Source organism: Labrus bergylta, chromosome 1, assembly GCF_963930695.1.
Source record: "Labrus bergylta chromosome 1, fLabBer1.1, whole genome shotgun sequence".
In the NCBI taxonomy this organism is placed as follows: domain Eukaryota; kingdom Metazoa; phylum Chordata; class Actinopteri; order Labriformes; family Labridae; genus Labrus; species Labrus bergylta.
Window position 1 is genome coordinate 18373176 of NC_089195.1, and position 24318 is coordinate 18397493.

Consider the following 24318-nt stretch of genomic DNA (forward strand, 5'->3'; position numbering starts at 1 on the left):
ATGCGTTTTATACAGAACAGGTTTGTTTCGCAAGTTCAAAAGTAGTCTCTTATTTTGAAAGCAAAAACGCGAGGTTTCCGGTATGATCCGGTTTCCCTTTCAGACGCGACGCCTGAAACTTCAGGAGGGAGGCTCTGTTCCTGTTAGGATTAAGCTAAGCACCATTCAAGAGGCACTCAGAGAGAAGAAGCGAGGAGCGTGAGAACAACCTGATCCAGCGGAGTCTGTGAAAGATGAGAGATGCACCGGGAAAAGGGGCACTGACAGGGGTGGAAGAGTAAGACATGTGCAGGGAGCAGCTATCGACAAGAGAGACGCTGAGATAAGACATATCTCGTTTGCATCCAAGTGAATCGAGCTGAAGTGAGAATAATTTGACTTTTGCAGTGAAGCGTCTAGAGACATGCGCACGAACGCGCCATTCTAAAATGAACCAACTTTTACGCACGGACCTTTGGAGATGCGGGCTTTATCTAAGGAGGAATTTCCTGCAATTTATAAACGGGAGCTCCTTATCTGGGAACTGTTAACTGGAATTTGGAAGGTCTTTCATTGTATTTCTTTTCTAAATCTCACATTTGGAGACATTTTTGGAATCTTAGTGGAGGCTTTGAGGTACCCTTCTAACATGCAGAATGATACAATATAAAGTAAGTGTTTGCCCATAGCCTTCGTATCGTAAGACCTTGCATTACGCACCTGTCCCACCAGCCTTGACGTCTCATTCTATGAGTTTTCAAAACAGCGGCATGGAAAGAGTCAGACGTCTAGCCTGCTTGTGAGTCAGCCTTGTGAGCAAACATTAAGACGCGCTACGCTTAATAGCAGTGACACATTTGAGGATATTTACCAGTGGCAGCCTTGCACCAGTGCACAGCACACGACCCCGAGACGAGGCTCGGCACAGACGGGGAGAATTGGACGCCGAGGTGCTAAATGCCCAGCCGGTCGCTTGCGGCTCCTCAGGCTGGGCGGCGACATGAGGTCCTGGGTCCTGCTGCTGCTGCTGGCTGCGCTCTCAGCGGCCCGTCTGCGGCTCGGCAGCGCTGAGGTAAGACCGGGGAATGTGCCGGTGAATATATCACCAGAAACTAACAGAGCTGGGTTCTGGGTTTTTTAATAGTCTATAAACGGCCTATTCAAAAAAGAAAAGTACTCGTGATTTATGGTTAATACTACTTTATCCGACAGCTGGTGGAATCATGTTGTATTTTTCTTATTTTACCATGAAGGCAGATTTAGTCAGCTTTGATTTGCAGCCTCAACAGCTTATGTCAGTTGAGTTTTCCCTGCATCCCTGGTTCTTGGTACTTCACTGATCTTTTACCATTGCTTAGAAAACTGCGAATCATTTCCAAAGAATCTATCAAAGCATGATCAAAATTAAATGTCCTGACTCAGTTGTCACATTAACAGCCAAGAGATGATGTCATATCTGGACCGGTGAGAATTTTCTTCACTCTGAAGGAGCATTTGACATACATCATCTCCACCATCCCCTGCGGTGACTCCACAAACTGTGGGGTGGATGTTTTGAGTAACAGTTTAACTGCAGGGCAAAACACAATGAACTGTTGTGTGTGTGTGTGTGTGTGGGTGCGTGTGTGTGTGTGTGTGTGTGTGTGGGTGTGGGTGGGTGCGTGTGTGTGTATGTGCGCGCGCGTGTGCATTATAGGAGTTCATTTGTGTGTGTGCCAGCCTGCACATCAGTGTAACTAGTTCTCCCTGCATGTGACTGTGCTCCGGGTGTCATATGAGGGATCTGTTTCTCTCTGCGGTTCCTTTTCATCTTTCATAGCCTGAAGTGACTCAATCAAGAGCCATACTGTGTGTGTGTGAGAGAGAGAGAGAGAGAGAGAGAGATTTATTTTTTATTTTTACACAATTTATTTGCCGCTCACATACAATGTACACATTTATATTAACATTTCAATTATTTATTTAAAAACTATTATTTGTTCTTTGTTGTTGAATAAATAAATATATACATCACATTGTCAGCAAATTCCCAAACTCCAGGTCATCATCTGCCACATCACATAAAACACTCTTAAAACACCACAAAGTCCTGAAAGTGTTCAGATCGACCGAAACCTTGTAAAAAATTAAAATCCAGGAGAATCCTGGACCTGATGAGTCCCACACACACACAGTGACAGGGGAAGTGGTCTCCCCCCCCTCCACCTTCCTCCTCCGGCTCACATACACCGCCATCTTGGCTCAGTTTGTTTCTGTTAAGTGTAATTACCATCAAACGATAAAAAGCCTTTCCTGAGGCATCCTTCAGAGAGGCCTGAGGACAGTGGTCCAGAAGGATACCTGCACATTTTTTCAAGTCCACATTGAGCTGGATGGAGGGGAAGGGGTAGTCTGACCAGAGGAGAAAGAGTCCAACATCTGGAGCCCGTGACCACTTAGTTTCTCCTTCCAATAATCCAGGAGCTTTTGGGTGACTCTGCTGGACCTCATTCCCAGTTTAACAGTCAGTCCTGCAGAGTTCTGCAGCTGGGGTCCATCCAGCTCCACCACCTGGCCCAGAGTAATGACCCCTGCAGTCTGGAACAGAGACGATAGATAGGGGCTTGCCCAGCTGGGACAGTCCAGAATTGTCCCATGAAGGACCGGTTCCTGCAGCAGCCAGTGTAGGGAGTCTACCTGGTCCTGTCTCTGTTTTTTTACAAAGTTCCAGACATTAAAAACACTTTTAAAAACACTAGGCAGAGATGACCTGTTAAAATGGGTGCTGTCCATTAAAAACAAATTAAAATCCATACCCAGGTTATTAAAATGGTTCAGGATGCAGCAGGCTAGAGGTCTCCACAGAGTGGACCCTGACCACCCTCCTCTTTAGGGAGAAAAAGGACACTGTGGGATCCAGTGCATCCTGTCCCAAATAAAATCAACTAAAAGACGTTGTACCTGAGCTAGGAGAGAGGCTGGAGGATCCATGCAGGCCAGTCTGTGCCACAGGGAGGATGAGACCAGGTTGTTGGCGATGAGGGTCCGTCCTCTGTAAGACATCTTAGGGAGTAGCCATCTCAACTTATTTAATCTGCCTTTTACTTTTTCTAGGACCCCATCCCAATTTTTCTTTATACTGGTCTCATCCCCTAGGAAGACCCCCAGGTACCTGAGACCTCCTCTCTTCCATGTGAGTTCAGCAGGCAGACTGAGCCGACCCCCCAGCCTCTCCCCCACCATCACAGCCTCGCTCTTTCCCCAGTTCACCTTTGCAGAAGAAATAAAACCAAACATGTTAATAGTGTCAGTTAAAACATCAATATCTTTTTGTGAATTAAGAAACACGATGAGATCATCGGCATACACAGATATTTTAAAAGACACGGGTCAGCTGGGGAAATACACACCTGTTCGTTTCTGTCTGAGTTGGTGGAGCAGAGGCTCGATGGCTACAGAGTACAACATGCCCTGATCTTGGCTATGAACCCAGGGTTGAATCCAAACCCGGCTAAAGTCTGCCACAGGTACTGGTGTTCAACCCGGTCAAAAGCCTTTTCCTGGTCTATGGAAATAAGACCAGTTTCTATGCCCAATTCACTGGCAACCGCCAGAACATCTTGAATTAAAGTGATATTATCACTTATGAGCCTGCCAGGCACACAGTAGGTCTGGTCAGGGTGGATGATGGACGCCATCACCTCTCTCAGTCTGAGGGCCAGAGCTTTGGACAGGATCTTATAATCCGTGCACAGCAGAGAGAGAGAGAGAGAGAGAGAGAGAGAGAGGGAGAGAGAGAGAGAGAGAGAGAGGGGGTTAGAGGCTGATGGATCATAATTCTAGACTAAACTTACCAATATGATTAAAAACAAAAATAGGGGAATCTAACCTTTTTTTATCTGAAAGCTACTTTGATGAAATGAAAGTGGCCAATAGCTACTTGGATCACACCTCTTGTTTTTATTTACATAAAGTTTCAAAACATATATACATGTATCCATATGTCAAATGTCTATGCCAAAGCTAAAAAGTGGCAGAAGCTGGAACAGGATTACTGTTTTATTGACAGCTAATAGGCCTCTCTATATTATTTTGTATTGTAGGGGGCGGGGCATCGGTGTATTTGATATTATTTAAAGTGGAGAGACTCATCAGATATTTAGGGCCGGTCTGTTAACTACTTGGTGAGCTTCAGCAGCAACGTGTTAGAGACCCCTGAACTGAAATATTTATCAAAGGTCTCAAAGGGTCATAGGTATCAAAGTGTTTCTATAGCCTCAGCCTCACCATTCAAGCCCTTATCTGGTCATGTCCCATCTCTTTTTTCTGAAATGTGGATTAGCTGTCAGATGGCTTCTGTCTAAGCTTGGCTTGCTGTGTAGTGATTATAACAACCTGTCATGAGGCTGCACAGTGTGAGTTAAATCAGCGTTATGAATTAAAATTGTTTGACATTGCAAGAAGTTATCGATCCATCCAATACCTCTTCTTCTGTTGGGCGGGGCAGCTACAGTACAAACTGCCAACTCTGCTGAGATTTTGTAGCTTTCTTTCTTCCACCAAGATAGGAAACTTATTGCATCTCATCCTAAAAGGTATTTTATTCTGAAAGAGTTGGAATCTATGTTTGGAGATTGGGGAAGATACAACTCACAACGTATATAAATAAGACATATAAGATGCTATGAAAACTCTATGAGCCCTTTAAGCCTTTGTTGGAGTTTAACCTGGGATGCTGTTGTCTGCAGGATAATTACGGAAACTGTTAACATGCTTGACACCATGTGCACGATGAGTTATGCTGCAGCCACACTATCAATGACATCCTTGGGACATCTGACTTTTTTACATTTTAAGCAACACTGACTTGCCACATGACCTTCTAATCCTCCTCATATCACCATGTTTGGAAAAAAAATTGTGTCAGCTTTGACGTCCAAGTCTTCCACATCTGTCCGTGGGAAAAGAGTCAGTTACCACCTTCTCAAACACAGATTGTTCAGCAAAGTCACCACAAGTTCATGGAGATCGATGTCATGAATACATCCAGAAAACTTGCTCATAATATCTAGAGAAATAACAATTATTTTAAGCATGCAACCCAAGCATTATACAATACAAATACACAAACATATACTTTCACACGGCGAGTTATACAAAAAAGGAAATACAGGCTCACAAAAACCCTCACACATCAGGTCAGACCTCAATTCTCTCATCATCTGCTGTTCAAAAGACAAATGCTACATCAGCAGACACGTCATGTTACACACAAATACACACAGCTTATTGGTGGCTTTTGAACAGGTTGCAGTCAGACTATTGTCTCTACAGAAGAGCTTGGATGATTTGCTGCTGCTGGCTTGATCCATTTTACATAAGAACAACAAATAATCTGCCAGGGATTTCATGGACGTAGTGTGTGTGTTTGTGTGTGCGTGTTTGTGTGTGCACGCGCAAACACATCTGGTTACATGGCCTGCTGCTTATGTGTTAGTGGACATATGTGCTTGTGTTTCTGTGTGTGGACAGCAGAGGGGTGGTGTGTGTGTGTGTGTGTGTGTGTGTGTGTGTGTGTGTGTGGGGGGGGGGGGGTTGTGCATCTGTGCAAGCATGGGATGTGTGTCAGATAGAAAAGCGCAGTGTGCATAAGAGTATTTGTTTGTAAGCTCTGTGTTGTGCAGAATTAAAATGTAGTCAGAGTGCAGTGGAAGGTTTAATATAATAGCATTGATCATTATATATTTTTTTGTTGGTATTTTTGAATTGTGGATAATGGTATCACATTATTTAAAAGATAATATCAAACAAACTGTATAAAAAAGGTCAGCTATAGAACTTTTACTAGAATCAGTGTAGACTTGGATCATTAATATTAAATCAGAGCTGTAAACAATATGATTTCTGACTTATTTTTACATTTCAATAATGACACAATAATATATTTCTCTGGATAAAGGTTAACACAGCTTTGTAAATTATGCAATACATTTAGATCACTTTTAGTTATGCAGTGGGACAACTCCAAGCTGAATCCAAAACTCGTCTTAATAAGCCTGTGGCTGCTTCATATTAAAAAACCTCCCGCGACGCTTCATTGCTGTCAATCACACGCACAGCGGTCTGAGGGCTTTTACCTTGAATTTGCTTCATGCATGCAACTAACAGAAACAGTTATCCTGGGAAATTAACTATGTTATTTTTTTCATGTGGATGGAAAGGGATCTATGTTGAGCAAGGCTGCAACCAATGAAATTATTAGCTATTTCAGAATTCTACTAAATAACAATGGTTTCAAGTTGTTAATGCAAAACTATTGTCATCACTTGTTGCAGCTTCTTAATATAGAGTTGATTCTAACTACTTCATAAACTACTGGTGTTTCTTTTCCTAAAATACACCGTTACCTATTATCTTATTTTGTTCTGTAATCATAATCTTACAAGCCAGTAACGAAAGCCACCATTTAATCCATTGACAGAAAAGTTCAATACCTACCTCCACAATGAATTGAATCAAGTATTAAAAATAGAAATACATGCACAATGTCCTCAAAATTGCTACTACACATTCAGTACTAAAGTGAAAGTATTTAGTTACTTTTTACAACAGTTTTTAATAAACCCTCTTTAGGTCAACCAGCCATTTGCACTTATTTGTTTGTGTTGGACCTCCAACCCAGGTTGTCTTATAAACAACCTTTTATCCAGTTTTTCTAACTCTTTATACGATCTATCAGGACAGGGAATGCTATATTATATATTGTTGCATTTACACAATTCCTAAATGTTAAATGAATTCTAGAATTTGATGCCTTGAAGATCCTGCTCATCCCTCAGACAACTTCTCACCCCATCGTTATCATCCTCCTTTTTGCTTCCACCTCTCCTCAGTCTGTTTTCCATCTATCATCTCTACCTTTATCTCCGAAGCCTCTATCATCTCTGCTGGTGTATATGTGTGCGTGAGAGAGAGAGAGAGAGAGAGAGAGAGAGAGAGTAGTGAGCTCTGCAAGTCTATCACTTTTATAAAGCAGTATGTTTGGCCATCTGCCATATATCTGATAAAAGAAGGTGTCTGTTGTGACAGCGGGGTGTGATTGTGAGTGTGATTGTGAGTCACACATCACACACTTGGATTCAGTGGGGATTTTGTCTGTTTACTTTTTGTAGCTTGGATTGCATGTTTGTTTATGTGCGACAGTGTGTATCTGCGCGTGTGTCTGTGCTTGTGTGTATCAGCAGTCAGCTGGCCCCATAATTACATTCCATTACACTTCACCTTTCTCCTCTAACATTCCATACAATCTCTTTGCCTCCCAGGCTTCCTTCAAGGCCCCATGCTGTGTGTGTTTTTCTTTAAGAGTGTGTGTGTATAAACTACCAGACTGTCCACTTAACATGAAACATTAGAAACACACTCACCCAGTGTAGGACAGATAAGAAAGTTAATTTTGGCTTGCTGTAAAAATGAGCAAACAACAGAGCTCTATTTTTGTGTTCATGTGTGTGCGTGTGTGTTGGTAGGTTGGTAAATAAGGAACTGTACTGTATGTCAGATCCATTCTGGGTAACATAGCTCACTATTATTAGCTTGTTCTCTAGCTCTTGGTCTTTTTTTTACTGTGTGGTTTGGTGTTTGTGCATGTCAGAAGCTATGCTGTCTCTGAGTTACTCTCTTTAATTTCTACGTGTTTGTGCTTGTATATTTTGTGTGTTTTCCATTAACATAGTCCCAGGTTTTTACAGAGTGAAAACGGCCTCTGTGTGTGTGTGTGTGTGTGTGTGTGTGTGTGTGTGTGTGTGTGTGTGTATATACATTTCAGTGTGCAAGGCTCTCAGGACAAATTGGGCAGACAGTTAAGTGGTTAAGCATCTGTGTGTGAACTGGAAAAGAGGGGGCAAGTGTGCATGTGTGTTTGCTTAACTAGGTCAGCCAATGGCTCGTGAAAGTCATCCAGGTGTCCTGCGCCGCCACCGCCCACAAAGCAGACAGGGAGAGGGAGAGAGAAGAAGAGGGAAAGGGAGGCAGACAGATGATGGAAACATGTCATGAATAAGTCATGAAATGATATTCAAAGGCATCTCTGAAATGATGTAGGAACAGAAAAAATGGACCTACTGCTAGTGTAGAAAACATCCATAGTGTGATCTAAAATAAAATACCTCTACAAATTACAAAAAGTCCCATTTCAATAACTGTACATGATCAGGTTATCTTTTTCAGGAACAGTAAAAATGGTGAAATCATAGTGACTACAACAACAAAAAACGTAAATAGCATTGTCCTGCAATTATACTTAAAAAAAACAAAAAACTTTCCCCCTTCCCTTTCCCATAGGTCTTGATCTGAAGTACACAATATTAGAAGGATATTTAACTTAACAGTGTTTTATACAGTTAGTCAGGGAAAGAAACACAAAAATAAACAGATACAGAATTTAATTGATTGTCAATTTTGATACATTTTAGGCATGAAATAACCCCTTAAAGTGATCGTTTTTGAAATTGTATATGGCTTGTATTCACATTCATTTCATTTTGTAAGAACAAACTTGAGTCTTACCTTCAGAATAGAGAGCAGTGTGTGAAAGTTGACCAAGAAAAATCCTCTCCTTTAATCAATAAAATGGGTATTCCCCAAGGGTCAATTCTTGGCCTTTTGCTTTTCAGTCTGTTTATAAATGATTTGCCTAAATCCTGTGCAGTAGCCGGCTTCCAGCTTTATGCAGATGATGCAGTCATATATTCTCCTGCTAAGTCACCAAGCAAGGCAGCTGAGATCCTGACTGAGTACCTTTGCAATGTCCATCAGTGACTGGAATGCAACCATCTTGTTTTGAATTAGAGTAAAACAGTTTCAATGTGTTTCTCCATTAGGAAAAAGTGCTCACCTGGAAGTTTTAACGTTAAGATACAGAATAGAGAAATAGAGGAAGTTAGTGAGTTTAAGCTCTTAGGAATCATTGTAGATCCACAACTCAAGTTTGATAAACACGTAAATAAAATGACAAAAACAATCAAGAACAACGTGATAATTATAATTATATAATTATATAATTAATAAGACACTACATACCAACTCAAGCAGCACAGGTGTTCATGCATTCAGTGATTTTCTCTCATTTCTCATACTGTATGCCAGTTTGGTCACAAGCTTCACCCTCTACAATCAGAAACCTCTCATCACTATACAACCAGGCCCTGAAAATAATGGACAAAAAACCTGTCCGGTGGCATTACTGTCACATACTGAAAAAACACAATCTACTCAGTTTTGAGAGTTTTGTTTTTAAATGTATCAACAATCTGGCCCCTGAACCTCTCTCCAGATATGTTCAAAGACAGGACGGAAACAGGGTAACAAGAAGCACTGTGAATGGAAACTGCAGCATATAACATCGTAGATCTACGTTTGGTCAATCAGCCTTCTCCATCAAAGGCTGCAAACTCTGGAACCACCATCATTGAGTCACTATACAGTATTTGCCTTATACAGGCAGTAATACTACAAAAGGCTACTTTGGAACCTGCGTCATGGCTGACGGACTTTAGCTCATGACTTATCATAGTCTAATATTACATATTGCCAAATCCAACAATAGAGGAAACGAATGTCATTGTTTAAATGTTTTTATTTGTTGCCTGACAGCTCTCTTCTTCTGCAATAGTTTAAAAGCATGTGACTGGAGAGAAGGTCCCGCACCCTTTATTTGATTAATGAAGACGTGCGGATGGAACTTCATCAGAATTCCTAGTTGATGTTTTTTGCAAGTTTTTGTAGATGGGTTGAACATTTTGTATAGATTTGATCTTAAACTCACCTAATAATACACCATGGCAATCTAATTGTCCTATAGCCCTAAGATGACTTCTATTGTAATTTTTAAACAGCTCTCTGAGTGTTCAAAGCTCTAATTAGCAGTTGCTTCAGACCAAGCCTTTTACCCTAGCAGTATTCTAGTAATTTGTTGATCTAGAATAATCACTCTCAATAAGTTTTAATAAACATTTTCAAATGCATATGCTGCCTTTAACATGGCTATATGTGGCTAAAGAGAGTTCAGGTGAGGTTAACCGGTGCTACAACTCATTCTGGGTAAACAGTAACTACCTGCTGTCTTATCAGAGCCTGGGTGAGTGCCTGCATAGATACTTGGTGTGAATGTTAGAGAAAGTAGTGGTAGAGATGCTGTTGGTATTATTGTTGTTTGGCCTAACATTGTTGATTTTGTGTAACACAGGTTTGATGAAATATAAACCTGAACATTTAATACAACGAACAACAAACAGTCCTCAAGTGATTAAACAGTTTTCCTAAGCTTTTGATTACTTCATAAGACAATCTTGACAACAATAGAGTGCAACATGCACGTTTGTCATATTTCAGTATATGCCAGTATCGTCCTCTTTAAAATCCATTTTTGGATTGAAACGTATCTTACTAACTGTGTTTTATAGTTTCAGTCTCGTTTTCTCCTTTCCTTTGAGGACCAAGCCTTTTACAGATGTTTACTTTTAAGATAATGTAAACATGTAATATCCATAGTCATAAATATTGCATAATGATTGCAGTAAGCCGATAAGCATTGAACATTTTCTTCCTGGCATCTTAGCAAGTAAGCCCAAATATTTTCGTCTCACATTCTTAACACTCCTTAATTTGTTTTGGCATCTCTGTGGCATGTGACTGTATCAAGTGATGCTCCAAGCGCTCTGAGATTGTATCAATTTACAGCCCAGCAAAGAGCAAAATGTGACACAGAGCACTGAGTAATCTGCCTTTGATCTTGTCACAGAAACCACACGAGTCTGTCCTTAAAACCAACCACACTGAATCCTTAATGAATTCCTGCTATGGCATTCATTCAAATCTAATTAACTCACTCTCTTTCTTAAGATATAATAAACTTCTTGCATAACTTGTTGATTAAAAAAACAGACCCGACAGCATTTTGCTCTTTGAACATGTTGATCATTTTGCTAATGGAATCCAATGTTTTAGAACATTAATCAGCAACAACAAACAACAACAATCGTAGACTTCATTTGCTCCAGATAGTGACATTTTCTCGAAATTATGTGCTTCAGTGTGATGAACTGAACTGCAGTTGCATTGAGAAAAAGGGAGAGAGAGCGAAAAAGGGCTAATTTCCTGTGTTATACCAGGAGCAGCAGGATGGTGTTTGTGGGTAAACAGATAACAGGGAGAGAGTGACAACAGCAGCAACAAACACCCATCATAACCATCATTTCCTCTGCAGAAGGAAGTGAAACTGGAGCAAGTGTTGACTGGAGATGAGGAATGAGATACTATACACCAGGTCTCTTTGTCTACATGTTTCTCTCTCAGTTCGCAGTGTCTTTTACTTTTCCTCAAACGTTTTCTTTTTTTTCCCTTTTTGTTTTCAGAGCCTAAGGGTGAGCAAAGATCAATGCAATACCTTCCTACTATTAGCTATTAATTATGATACATTTTCTGGTCGTGGAGCTTATTCGAAATATGCAGAGGCTTTTTGCCAGATTCCATCGCTGCAACAACTGTTAGTTTGCCGTGAAAACTGGCTTCATATCAGGCAAACTGAGGGGCTTGCGGGGGTGCCTTAAAACTGCCTACCTTCTCTGGTCAAAACAAATAAAGATCATTCCAGACTGTCTGTCACACTGGCTGCTGCGTTGTTGACAATTAAGCCAGCACTTCATCATAGCATGTTTCCTCAATGTCTGATGATATAGTAAGGCAATTGTATGCTGTAATTCAATAGATATCTTACATATTGCTCCTTTAGTTGACATTGCGCCTTAATGTTCTTTCCCCTTGTCACTCCTGGTCTCTATTGGAAATGGTGTCGTTGTTTTGAGCCTGGATCCTCTTGAGGATGGAGCCCATAAAGGATGGGTCCTCCTGAGGACTTGAGAAGTAGGCTGAAAAATAAAATAGAGCTGCAATTTATTATTAATTATTGATAGTATGTTGAAAAAAAGAAGCCAGTCTGGGTTCTAGGATCTTGCAATAAGCATTAGAATAGTTCAACTGGGCAAGTTATACCTGATTTTACAGGGATTCTGAAATAGGTCATTGAAAAGTATTTGTTACTTTATTTTTTTGTGGTTTGTAAATAGCAGATGCAAATAGAGAAGATGAAACATAACGTATAGGTTGAAAGATGGCTCTTGATGTCCATAAAACAACTTACGGTGCACACAGTCAGTATATAGCAGATCAGATACAACAGATTAAAATTTCCAAAATCTGGACATAAACATCAACTCTGTTTATTCTAATAAAAACTAAAACTTTATTGGCACACATTATATCATGTTTTCGAATGTAAAGGTAGAAATGCATTACAAATGTTCTCAACATGTGAATTCACAGGGTGATCCTCTCCCGACGTCGCTGGTCGACTTGGTGAGGAACTCTCCTATCTCCTCTGTGGACGACCTGAAGCTTCTACTGCAGCGGGAGACCAATATAATAGGTACGAATCACCACTACACACACACACAAAGAAAGACACACACAAAGACACATACTTCCATACAAACACTCACTAATAACACAGACATGGAGGAGGTAAGTGTGTGGGTGTGTCCACAGAGGCCCGAGGGGATAGGAACGCAACAGCATGCCAAGCCCCATGTTAAGGCAATATTTGCTCAAGACAGAAGCGAGAATGATGAGCTAGCTTGATGAGGGAGAGCGAGAGAGAGAGAAAGAGAGAGAGAGAAGCTTTGACCTTGATGTGTGTTGGTTAAACTATTGCAGAGAGAGACTTCCAGCACAAGGTTGCTGCATTGTTCTCCTGCTCTTTATTCTGTTCCAAGTTTTGAAATATAAATGTGTGCGTTTGTGTGACCGTTAGAGCCCCCCAACACACACACACAAACACACACACCGAAAACACACCGACAACACAAACACCTCTTCATACCCCCAGAGTCTTAAACAAACTTACACACACAGTCAGACACATGCACAAACAACCGGCAGCTGATTAAAAAATTCATTAATCTTATCACTCTGAGGAACAGGGTAACACATACATATATTAATGGGGAGTTCTTTGATCATTCCTTAATGCAAAAACAACACAGTGACATAACTACGACCAAAGAGAGGAACCCTCAAAGGGAAGGATCCTCAGAAACAGGACATGAGGAAGTGACTCAGTTTGTATCAATAAAAAACTTCAGGTTTGTCTTTGTTGAGGGAAGTGATTAATGATTCATTTAATGCAATTATTTTGAAGCAGTATTTACTGCCAGAAACAAAACAAAAAATGGTCACCGTGGCTTAAATTTGTTTACAACTCGCCTGTATATGTATTAGTCTGCATATCAAGGGGTTGCATGTTGAGTAAAAGGTGGATGCTGCTATTGGTCTGCTAGGCATCAGCAGCTAATTCAGTAAGTGAACATTTTGGCCGTGTCTGTGTTGTTGAGGAATTATTTGATGTAAATTTTGTACGACATAAAATATGTGGCTCCATAAATCCAACATGATGATGGCCACAATCCCAAACTAGAGGCTTCAGATTGGTAGTCCTGTGGCTACATACCCTTCTCATATACATTTACAATCAAAGGCAAATAAGTTCAAAATGGAAAGCTTTCCAATCCAATGTAACCTTAGTCGCTTAATAGCATGATTGTTATGTGTGTTTTTTTTTTTTTTTTCAAATAACATAAATTTGAGAAAGAGAAGACTTTCTCTTCTTTCTTCTTTCTTATAAGCTGACTTCTTTGCAGAAAGAAAAAGAAAGAGGGAGCCTTGGAAAACTTTTAGAGATAAATACTAAGATAGAATTATTAAAACGCTGCTTTGAAGAATGAAAAACTTCTCTCTTTATTGACCAGGCAGTTAATTAAGGATAAAATGCAACATAATTACATCTTTTGCTTCCGTGTGTTAGACACACAAAGTGACCGATGGCAATCTGCAGCAGAGATATAATTAGGACTAATTGCTACCGTATGGAATGACAACATATGTTATAGTGCAAACACACACTCACACAAGAGCTATATTTAACAACTCATATCTCTCTTCACCAGTGGTCTTGACAGCGCTGGGACAAGTAGCCGCAGAAAATAGCCTAATTGTTTTAGAGACAGGAAAAAGAATTGGCTCGCTTTCTCCAGTGAACAATGAGCTTTTTGAAAATCTGCCCAAAAACCCCAATATGCTTCACAGATTTCTGTCATTGCTTGTTAGAGTGCTGGCTCAGTGTTTCCCAATTATCTGTGGGAAAATAAAAATCAGTTAACTTAATAACTCTCTGTTATTGATTGTGTTTCAATTCTCCCCAAACCTCCCCTACCCCCTTTTCTGTAGCAGAGGAAGAAGACGAGCATGATATACCCTCCAACCACACCCATGGACGTTACACAAGAAGTCTGGGTAGGTCTCGACATCTATTTCTGTCCCTTCCTGTCTGCATTTAGAGTCTTTTTTTGTATTCGTCTGTTTCTGCCATCTGCCTCTCAACACCTCTTAAAATACACATAATCATAAAATACTCCCTCTTATTCTTTTCTTTTCTTCCCCCCTCTCCCTTTCCCTCCCAGTGGAGGCGCCGATGGCCCAGCAGGCTGCGTGTAAAGTTCGTACAGAGGTGATGGAGGTGACAAGGTCCATGCTAGATCGCCGCAACGCCAACTTCATATTGTGGCCACCCTGCGTGGAGGTGCAGCGATGTTCTGGATGCTGCAACACCAGGGTACTGCAGTGTGTCCCCATAGTCACTTCCAGCAGATACCTACAGGTACACAGAAGTTACAGCTGCCATGGCAATAAACAGGATTTCATGATTATACTTTTTTTCATACTTTACCAAAATCAAGAACAAATTCTCAAACTTGGTAGAAATTGCAGATGGTGAGGATGTTTGGAAGAATTTTTAATACACATTACAATCTGGACTTTTGAAAAAACTACTCTAGATTGTTACTGTTTTCCTTCTCCGTCTCTGCAAAGTAATTGCGTACCTCTTCAGTTGTGGGTGCAAAGCAGTAAAACACTGAGAAGCTCTGATTGCACTTTTAACACCTGCTTGTTAAGTTATAATTAACCCTGCTTGTTAAGAAATTGCACGTTAACATGCATATCCTTGTACATTTATACAAGCAGAAATTTGCAGACCTTTATACATGATATAGCCTTAAAAAGATGCAATTCAACATTCAAAATTATAGAAATGTTAAATTTAATACCTTTGCAAAAGAAGCCACCTAATTTTGCTGAATTGTTAAGCTTGTCCGGACATGTCTCCAATCAGTCAGATTGCTTTGCCAATAGTTTCATGCCCCTCATTGCCAAAATACATAGCTACTTTACAGCATTTAATTAGAATGAAACAACTTGATGCTTTTCCTGGTTCTTTAAAAAAAGTACTTTTTTCCAGCATATCAGGAAACAGAAACTTCATTAGAGTTATAAATTTTAATAGTATACAATTTTCTGTTTCTTTCTGCCTCTGTACCAGGTGTATAAGATCCAGTACATAAACAGGAAACCCCACTACGACAAAGCCATCATCTCAGTGGATGACCACGTTACCTGCCGGTGCCAAGCTCCTTCATCTTCCTCATCCTCTTCATCCTCATCTTCTGTTTCGATTCCTCGGCCTCCTATTTTAAGCAACCCCAACCCACCTCCACCACAGCAGCCTCCCCAGTCCTCCCACCTCCTGCGGCCTGTTAACCCTTCTCCTCCAAAGACTCATTCTTCTAAGGCCGACCTTCATCGCCATGATGACCTGAAGCACAACCAGCAGCACTACAATCCTGAGGAGCGAGATCCAGTGGCGAGGCAGTGGCAGCAGGGCAGTTACACCCAGCTGGTTCACTGGACACAACCCAGGGTGAACCAAATGCCAACGCACTTGCAGCCAGGGGTGCACCAACCAATCGTTGGGGTGCTCGCGCCAGTAAGCAGCTGGCCATCTGAAGCCAGGGCAGAGCATAGCATCATGGGAAGTACACAATCTATCGGGCACGGCAGCGGGTTTGACGGAGGCAAGGAGGAAAGTGGCGCACAAGTAGCAAACAGTGGAGGGGAGGTTCATCATTCAGATCACATGCAAAGACAGCAACAGTTGTTGCAGCATCAGCAACGACAGCAGCAGCTTCAGCAACAATATCAGTATCATCAACAGCCGCATTATCCAACACAGTTCAACCCTGCAGCAGCACAGGAGCAAGAGTTGAGGACACAATATCGACTAAACGCTCCACAATCAGACAGCGCCTCTCCACCTGCCCCCCCAACCACACTGCCCACATTAGATTTTAACCCCACCTTTCCTCTCACCACTAATCAGAAAGACTCAGTGTCCACCCAAAAAATTACAACAGAGGTCACAAATCACAAACAGACTGAGACTGCAACGGCCAGTCAGAAAGAAGGGAATGAGAGGGAGGAGAGTGGGTCAGCAAACAGTGGGGCCGGGGTAGAGCTGGCAAATCAGGGGAAGACAAAAGACTCAAAAGTTATCAGTGGGTATGGTCATTTGACAGAGGAGGAGAGGAGGCGACTCACTCTGGAGACTATACAGAGGGAGTTGGAACGAGAGACTCATCTTCATCCTCATCATCCTCAGCAAAGTCCAAAACCGACCACATTTAAAACAGGTACTGATCAGCTGTGTGGTTGATGGTCACTGGTTACTTTGGTCAAGTGTTTTATATGTCAGTGTCCTCTTTTGAGGAGCATTACGTCACACCAGAGTTAACTGTGTTTGGTAAAATGATTCGCTTAAACTTAGATTTTGTAGGTTTTATACATGCAGTGCTCCCAACCTTCTGAGTCATAAAACTGACTTCAGGGGACATTCAAATAAAATGTCCAACTGGGAATTAGTAGAGTCCAACTTCTCAGGTCAAAATAAAGAAAATATAATTCAGCTTTGCAACAAGTTTGGTTCAAGGTCTAAAAACACTGGATCCAACATTCTTTATAAAAGAAACGCAAGCTTTCCTGACCATCACTTTTCACTCCGAGCCCCGAGCTTATAACACAGGCTTCCAATTAAATGAATGAGTTCAATCTGAGAAAAACCCTGATGATACAACTATAACATCAACAACATTATATTCTCAGATTGAAGAAAGCCCTCTTCCGAACTGCAGTAGCTCAAAGTTACGAGTAATGTTTATTACAATGAATGCATCACTGGGATGGAAACTACTACTACCTCTTCATTACAGCAGTTGTGTGTATTTTTCTGTCAGAGCATTCCTTATTATAGTTCTTAATGTTTGTGGGAAGTAGAGGCCAGTTTCCCAGGCAGGAAGCAGCCCACTGAACATGTATGACTAAACACTGGGCTACATGTGTCCTGCTATTCTTCTACCATCCCCTGAGAACTCTATAGTCAGAGAGCTGGATTTCCCACTGTTTCATGTTTGATTTTTACCTACAGGCTGTCACTGGCTCTGTTAGACAGACCTCACCCAGTTTTTATTATTCACTGGTACTTTGTACTGCTAGTGTATGTGAAGGGAAGGCCTTACTCATTAAATGCACCAGTTAGTGTTTTATCTGTTGAGAAGTTATTACACTTTTTCTATTATGATTTAATCTAGGTTGTTTTTATTTGTTTATGATATCTTGGTTCCAAAACAGTCAAGAAAAGATTGCGTATTCTTAATCTGGTACCCAAGTTTTTAGAGCAAAACACAACACCATGGCCTCCCCCCCCCCCCCCCCCCCAACTTTAACAAGCAAAAACTACATGTTTAAGCAGGAAGTCGAGAAAATATATGAGCTAATGTTGAAGGTTTGTCCCTCAAAATGTGGTATATTAATTGTGCTCTTTCTTCTATTTTCTCTTCGTTTGTTTCAGTGCTCTCCACAGTGTCTCCTGTCATGTCTTCAGCACGGCAGACCCCGTTCCGACCAGCCTCGCCTCGCCGCAGGAGGAGGAAACACCGCAAACGCATTAGCAAGTCAGCCATCAGAGCCATGATCATGTAGAGCTGCAGGTAATTGAATAAGCCTGATGGATTGATAAAAAAAGTTGATAGTCCTGACATAGCAACCTGAGATGGTTAGGCGCATTTGCTTTTTTAATATGGAAGAAAATTCAAAGACAAAGATATTTATCATACTTTCCCCTCACACAGGAAATGGTCAAGCTTACCGGAAGCTTTGGAAGGACTCATTGCACCAAAGGAATATGGAGAAACTTGTGGGAATATGACTCTGTGGACAAATGAATGATGGACACCTCTGCTGTTTTCAATGGAAAGCTTCTGCGAGAGTCATCTCTCCTTCTTCAGAGCCGCCACAGAGCATCAAGCTTGATGGATATAGTAAAAGTGCAATCTTATAAACTCCTTGAAATGGAGGATCTCTGACAAACTAAACACTGGATGTTTTTTTTGTATGAACCACAAATCCAGTTAAAGTGGACTGATTCTGATCAGATTCCCAGAAATTGACTGGTTTGAACACTTTGGACTTCTAACTCAACTACTGAAGGGTCCATTAATGGTGGACTATGATTTTACTAAGAAGTCATAATTGGGGTCTAAATATGGAGCTCAAGATGAAACTGGAATCATGGAAAATGGGATTCCTACACTGGGATGATAACTGGAAACGAGAGTGTTCAGCTCAAGCATCTATGTCAAACATTACTGTTATCCTACAATGTCTGAATCTAACTTTATCTAACACTGGAGTAGCCATACACTGATCATACTACATTGACTAGAGGAGTGCTCTACTGTGTACTGTAGCTTAATGTACTGGAAAATATTGATAACCTGCTCATTTTGTACTACTGCCAGATCCAAATGGAATACCAACCAAATGCCTGCCTAGAAAACATGCTATGATTATCCACATTAAAGCAAGTCTTAAAGACCTGGCTTCTAGAGAACGCTGTGAGCCAGTTATAGCCAACACTGTATGTAAAAATGCTTCTAGAAAATTATTTCTGTGGAGGAGATGAAAAACTTTATTTCTTAACTTATTTAAAAAAAAGGAGGATGTCCTCCAGTTCTCAAGTGTAATTATTGTTGCAGACGTCTCAGACTATAATTATTGGTTGTACAATTGTTACTGTTATGAATGTTATTTTTAATAAAAAATCAAAATATTCAACAAATATACAGTTGTGCTTGTGTTTCATGTTGTATGTGTTTGTGGGTATTTGAATGTGCATGCATGTGCATGCATGTGCATGTTTATGATTGAGTGGTGAATGGACACACAAGTGAATATGGTTACATTTGGGTCTTTGTTTTGCAACCATACAGCATAGGTTTAAAAGTACAATTTACATATTTAAAAAACCAAAGGTTTGGATGTTGCAGAGCTTAATCTGATGCTCCAATCTTAACTTAAACATCAATAAACTTTTATACATTTCCTATCTGCAATTGATTAACATTCAAGTTTGAGTTTTTTCATCACATGTTTACTTTTCTTTGACTGTATTCAGTATGTAAAGTTTTCTTTAAGGTTTTGAGTTGTTTGAATAATAAAATCCCAAACGAACCTCATACAACTTAATGCATTTGAGCGCATGTGCTTAAAATGGTGTGTCTGTGTGTGTGTGTGTGTGTGTGAACTGTGTACATGCACTCATACAATAGACCCTCATTTGGTTTGAACGTCCTGCAGCTCTGTCACGCAAAGCAAGGCAGGGGTCAGCAGAAATGTCTAGTTGCTATAGGAACTTGCAGACGGACACGTCAACAGAGAAGTATCATATGGTGAAAGAGAGACGAGGGAGGGAGAGGGGGGGGGGGGGGGGGGGTTGTCAGTCCAGGAATGGAGAGAAGATGAACGGCAGAGAGGGAGACGAAGAAAGGCCCAGAGAGGGTAAAGTGAGCTGAAACCTCTCAGTGAAGAGGGAAAGACAGCAGGAATATAAATAAATGAAAATGATGGAAAGAGATTACATTTTGAAAATATATGAAGCAGTAGAAAACACAAGACAGAGGCCTGCCAGCATATGATTTAAGAAAGAGTCAGTTTAAATGTCATCCATTTATGCAATGGGGTTCCCCCTGCAAAGCTAATTCAGTCAGAAAATTCTCTTCTTTAAGAGCGATGACTCAGCGTGCACTTTACCAGGCCTCGAGGTTCATAAACACACACTTTTAAGGCTGCCTGAATATTGAAACTGTGATATTAAAATCGTAAGATGTATTTCATTCAATGTGAAGAGATAGCTTGAAGGGATACATGTGAAATTTGTCCCTGTTTTCAATCCTTGTTTTTAACTTTCTATTTTTGTCGTGTCACAAGTCATGCCAGAGGGTGAAGGTCATAAAAAGAAGCTCCAATAAATATCTTAATTGTGGAAGTTAAAACAAGCTGAACATGAAGATACATGAGAAGGAGGGGAGATTCAGAAAATGAGAGAAAGAGGATTGTTTATACCCCATGATGTTTTTATGAAGGGGAAATGTTTGTTCATTATCCTGAAATCCTGAAACAACCCTTTCCAACTCAAAGCTCTGTAACTTGTGCTGAAACAGGTTACATTTGTGTTAAGAGATTATCCCTTTAAAACAGTGGTTACCAGCCTATTTTCCTTGGTGCCGTAAGCTCCTCTCTGGAACCACAGAAAAAAAAAAGTCATACAGGATTGCAGTCAATAATTTACACCAATTTCAACATGAATTGAGACACATATCATCTTTACCATTGATAAGTGTCTCTTTGCTGCTATAAATGTTACATTTATTTTCTTTGAACATCCTAACAGAACTATTTCTTACAGAAACACCTGATTTTTACAACTTTTATAGGCCACCAAAAAACATCTGAGCAATAAATTAGTTTAAAATAATAAAAAGATATTATAAGCTTCATACCTATGTTGCACTAATGACAGGAAAATGGTATAATAAGCCTTAATTACAACGCAGTCAGCTAATGGTTTCACCAGTGACAGAAATTAATGACCCATGTCACAATAAACAGGAATTTCCACCGAACAGTCATCAATGGGCTGCTCCCTTCATCCCATTCGCTGGGTTGAGAAAATGATCTTACTAGTTTTGCTGACAAAATTATTTTAGAAACGTAAAATATACACAGTCATCAAGATAAAATCAAGGCAGTTTTCTTGGTTCCTCTTAAGCTGATATTTCTTAAGATTTCCACCAAACAGCCATGTTCATCCATCATCTCCACTTTTTCTCATGTCTCTTCTCTGCTCATATTTGTCACTGTTTTTGTATTCTTGACTCTAACATGCCCCCACAAATCATTCGTTCTCAAATTATTTTCTTCTCCTCTCCTTCTGTAAGTCATGACCCTGACGTTTGGTCCACCAGCCAAAAGACAGCTAGGTGTGAGGGTACGCGGTGTAATGAACCAATGAGGGTGAGCCAGAGTTCAGTCAGGTCATGGAGGCCAGACAGACCCCTCTAAAACTGATGAACTGTGATGTGTGTGTGTGCACATCCATGAGTGGGCGTGTGTCTGTGGCCTCCTGCCATACCTGTGGTGTCCCTCTGACGAGTGTGTGCGACTGTGTCCATATGTTGTGAAACAAATGGAGAGTGTGTCTTCTGGCACAGTGTCCCCGTGTGAGCAGCTTAATGAGCTGGTTGCTGGCAGCCAATCACGGCTACCGGCAACCTCCGAGGTCACACCATGGCGTCGTGTGTAAACAGTGCGATCTGCCAGCCTACATTTGACAATCACCTGACAAGACGCACACCAAGTTTAGAGGAGTTTCAGCAGATAAACAGGGACTTTAACATGCATACATGCAGACAAACACATAGCCACACCTTCCTGACTCACCACTGTGTTTTTGTGTGTTACAGATATCATCACTCTAACCTGAGGGGAAACGCATTACTATTGCCCAGAGAATGACTCACTATGAGTGAACTACAGCTGTTCAGACACCCTGCATTTTTTGTAATTCATTTCACTATTTCTGTAAAATCTGCAATTCTCTTTGATACCAAGAGCAATTGCAACTCTGCTGCCAATGCCCTTATCAGCAATGGCAGCAGAGTTTTTTTTTAAAAAAGGACTAAAGCAAAGAAAAAAAGACGAAGAGTTGAAGCAGAGAGTAAAATCCAAATTCAGAGAAAATTAAAAAATCAGAATAATGAAAAATATCTTTTCAAGCAGGCTTTCACAACAGAAGGTTTAAAAAGACAGAGCTACTTTAAATACATCCTAAGTCACTAAATATTCAAACCAAAGCCTTGATAATAGGTCAGATCAAAAGGTCCTTATTTAAAAAAGGTAAATTGTTTAATGGGCTATCAAAATTACATCACATTCCCTAATTCACTCAGAATACGATTTGGTATTTGCAATGATCCACTATAATTTTATGAATGTGAGACTGAACCTGCCAAAATAATATGACATCTTAAATGTACAGCTGATTGATTGTGTCATTCCTACAGCTCCTTGATGAGAATGGAGGCATAGCAATGAGTATCAACCCTCATATCAAAATATGGTCACTTCTTTCTCCATATGTGTTAAATCTGAGGCTTCAACTGTCCACAAGCCAATGGATGGATACAGTAGGTCTACTTTCTGTGTACAATCTATTGTTACTCAACATCCACAAGTCATTATGGTAGTCCAGCAAAAAGGTCATCAGTGTTTTTGGAGGGAGAATAGATTGGGATCATCAGCGGACAGTTGAAAAAACTTTTTGAAACTGTCATCTGGGAATGACGGATTAAAAAAAAAAAAGAATTTCGCACCTATTATTTGATGCTTTGACTGTGATCAAAAGTTTCGATACATTTTCAATTTGGACTCATTACGCATTTGTTTCTATTGCGTAAAAAGCCCCATGTACTCATAGATTTAATTCATTTGCTGGACAGGCTTTCACTAAACCCTTCATCTTGGTTAACATTTTGGAATCAGTCTGCCAGTAATTGTGACAGACTGTGTCAATATTATCTGTCTGTCCCAAAAGGGAAGTGAATCTCCTTCACCCTGTTTGTTTCACTCTCTGGAGGAAACCAAGATGACCACCCCACCCGACAGACAACACACACTCACGCACACACACACAGATATAGTCTCCGTCCACCACAATGGTGTTGTCATGTTGTGGGACTGTATTTGTATGGGCAGGGCTGGTTAGTTTGGTCTCTCTTGTGTTTGCTGGGTGGGTGTTGTGGCTCCATGTTGGCCTTGTCTCACCCCCTTCGTCTTTGTCCTCCATCTGCCCTCTGTCACAGGACACACACCCAAGCCCATTTGTCAGGACATTCATTTGTAAGTTTTTCTCTGAAACATTTAAGTAGTCAGAAACAAATTATGGCTTTTTTTATTGACAGTATCTTAAGAACTAGATTTGACCATATAGGGAGTTGCTGTGCTCTCCAAAATGAATTTTGTATGTGATGTTTTTCAAACCTCACCCTGATATAGCCATTAACTTTCAACTACAACCCTTACCACAACATTGATCTTGACCACTACAAGACGGTCAAACCCAAGTCAAGTCAAATATGAAGTATTTTAGAACAGGTGTAAGTCAGTTTATTGAAACTCGGCTCACGGAAAGCCTCAAGTTTCTCCAAACAAGAAGTAAATTTTAAATCTCTCAGGGCTCCTAATCCTCTAGTGAACTTAACATCTATATTGCAGACTCTGAGTTCCTATAATGCAAATGCCCTTAAAATAATAAGGATATTAAAGCTTGGAGCTATATTGAGATATTGTATATCGTATTCCCATCATGTCAAGTCACACAGAAGTTGTATCATCTTCTTTGAAAACCTCTATTCATGAAATTTTGAGGTGTAACTACTTTTCCACAATCTGCCTTGTTCCTACTTTTAACACTTTTGGCAAAAGCTACTGAAAGGATTAGCAAGTTGTCTTCTTAATGATATTTGGGGAAATGGTCCCAAATATGTTATAAGTCAGAGCTGGGCACACTTCATTCAATCGGATAACCGATAACTACCTACGTATATTTTCTTTATCAATTTTTAACGAGGACATAACTTTGAAAAAAAGATTAACGGAACAATTAACATCAGGTAAATTTGGTTTCCGTTCTTTTTGTCACTCAAATTCCCTTTGCCATCTCAAGTAAGATGACCTCATTTGGTCCTGATTCTGTGAAAAGACATGACTGCCAACCCTGTTATCTCTGTTTTATTTCTTCAGGTGACACATCTGTGTGATGTTTGATGTCGACCACGGAGGGGACAGAAAGAAAGTCCAGTTTCTACTCAATAGCTCATTGGCTATAGTAGCCTAGGAACAGTGAATGGAAGGTCCTGATTGGTCAAATGGGGTGTCAGAAAGGTCAGAGTGCATGAACTAGTGCAAAAAAACAGAGGAAGTTTTGAACCAATCCATGGATAATTATGGATGTAATATTTTGAG

General features: G+C 40.4%; 1 protein-coding gene across 2 annotated transcripts; it reads left to right on the forward strand.

Moving 5' to 3' along the window:
• Window positions 1-152: 152 nt before the first annotated feature.
• On the forward strand, window positions 153-19077 carry pdgfba (platelet-derived growth factor beta polypeptide a). 2 transcript variants are annotated; one of them, XM_065955589.1, is made up of 7 exons: window positions 153-1051; window positions 12337-12439; window positions 14296-14361; window positions 14529-14725; window positions 15446-16592; window positions 17807-17945; window positions 18087-19077. In XM_065955589.1, exons 1-6 carry the CDS (start codon window positions 980-982, stop codon window positions 17935-17937), a joined length of 1716 nt encoding a protein of 571 aa, XP_065811661.1. In that variant the 5' UTR covers window positions 153-979; the 3' UTR covers window positions 17938-17945; window positions 18087-19077. The 2 variants fall into 2 exon arrangements, with proteins under 2 accessions (XP_065811661.1, XP_065811666.1); XM_065955594.1 differs by having other exon boundaries at window positions 14299-14361.
• The last annotated feature ends 5241 nt before the right edge of the window (window positions 19078-24318 follow it).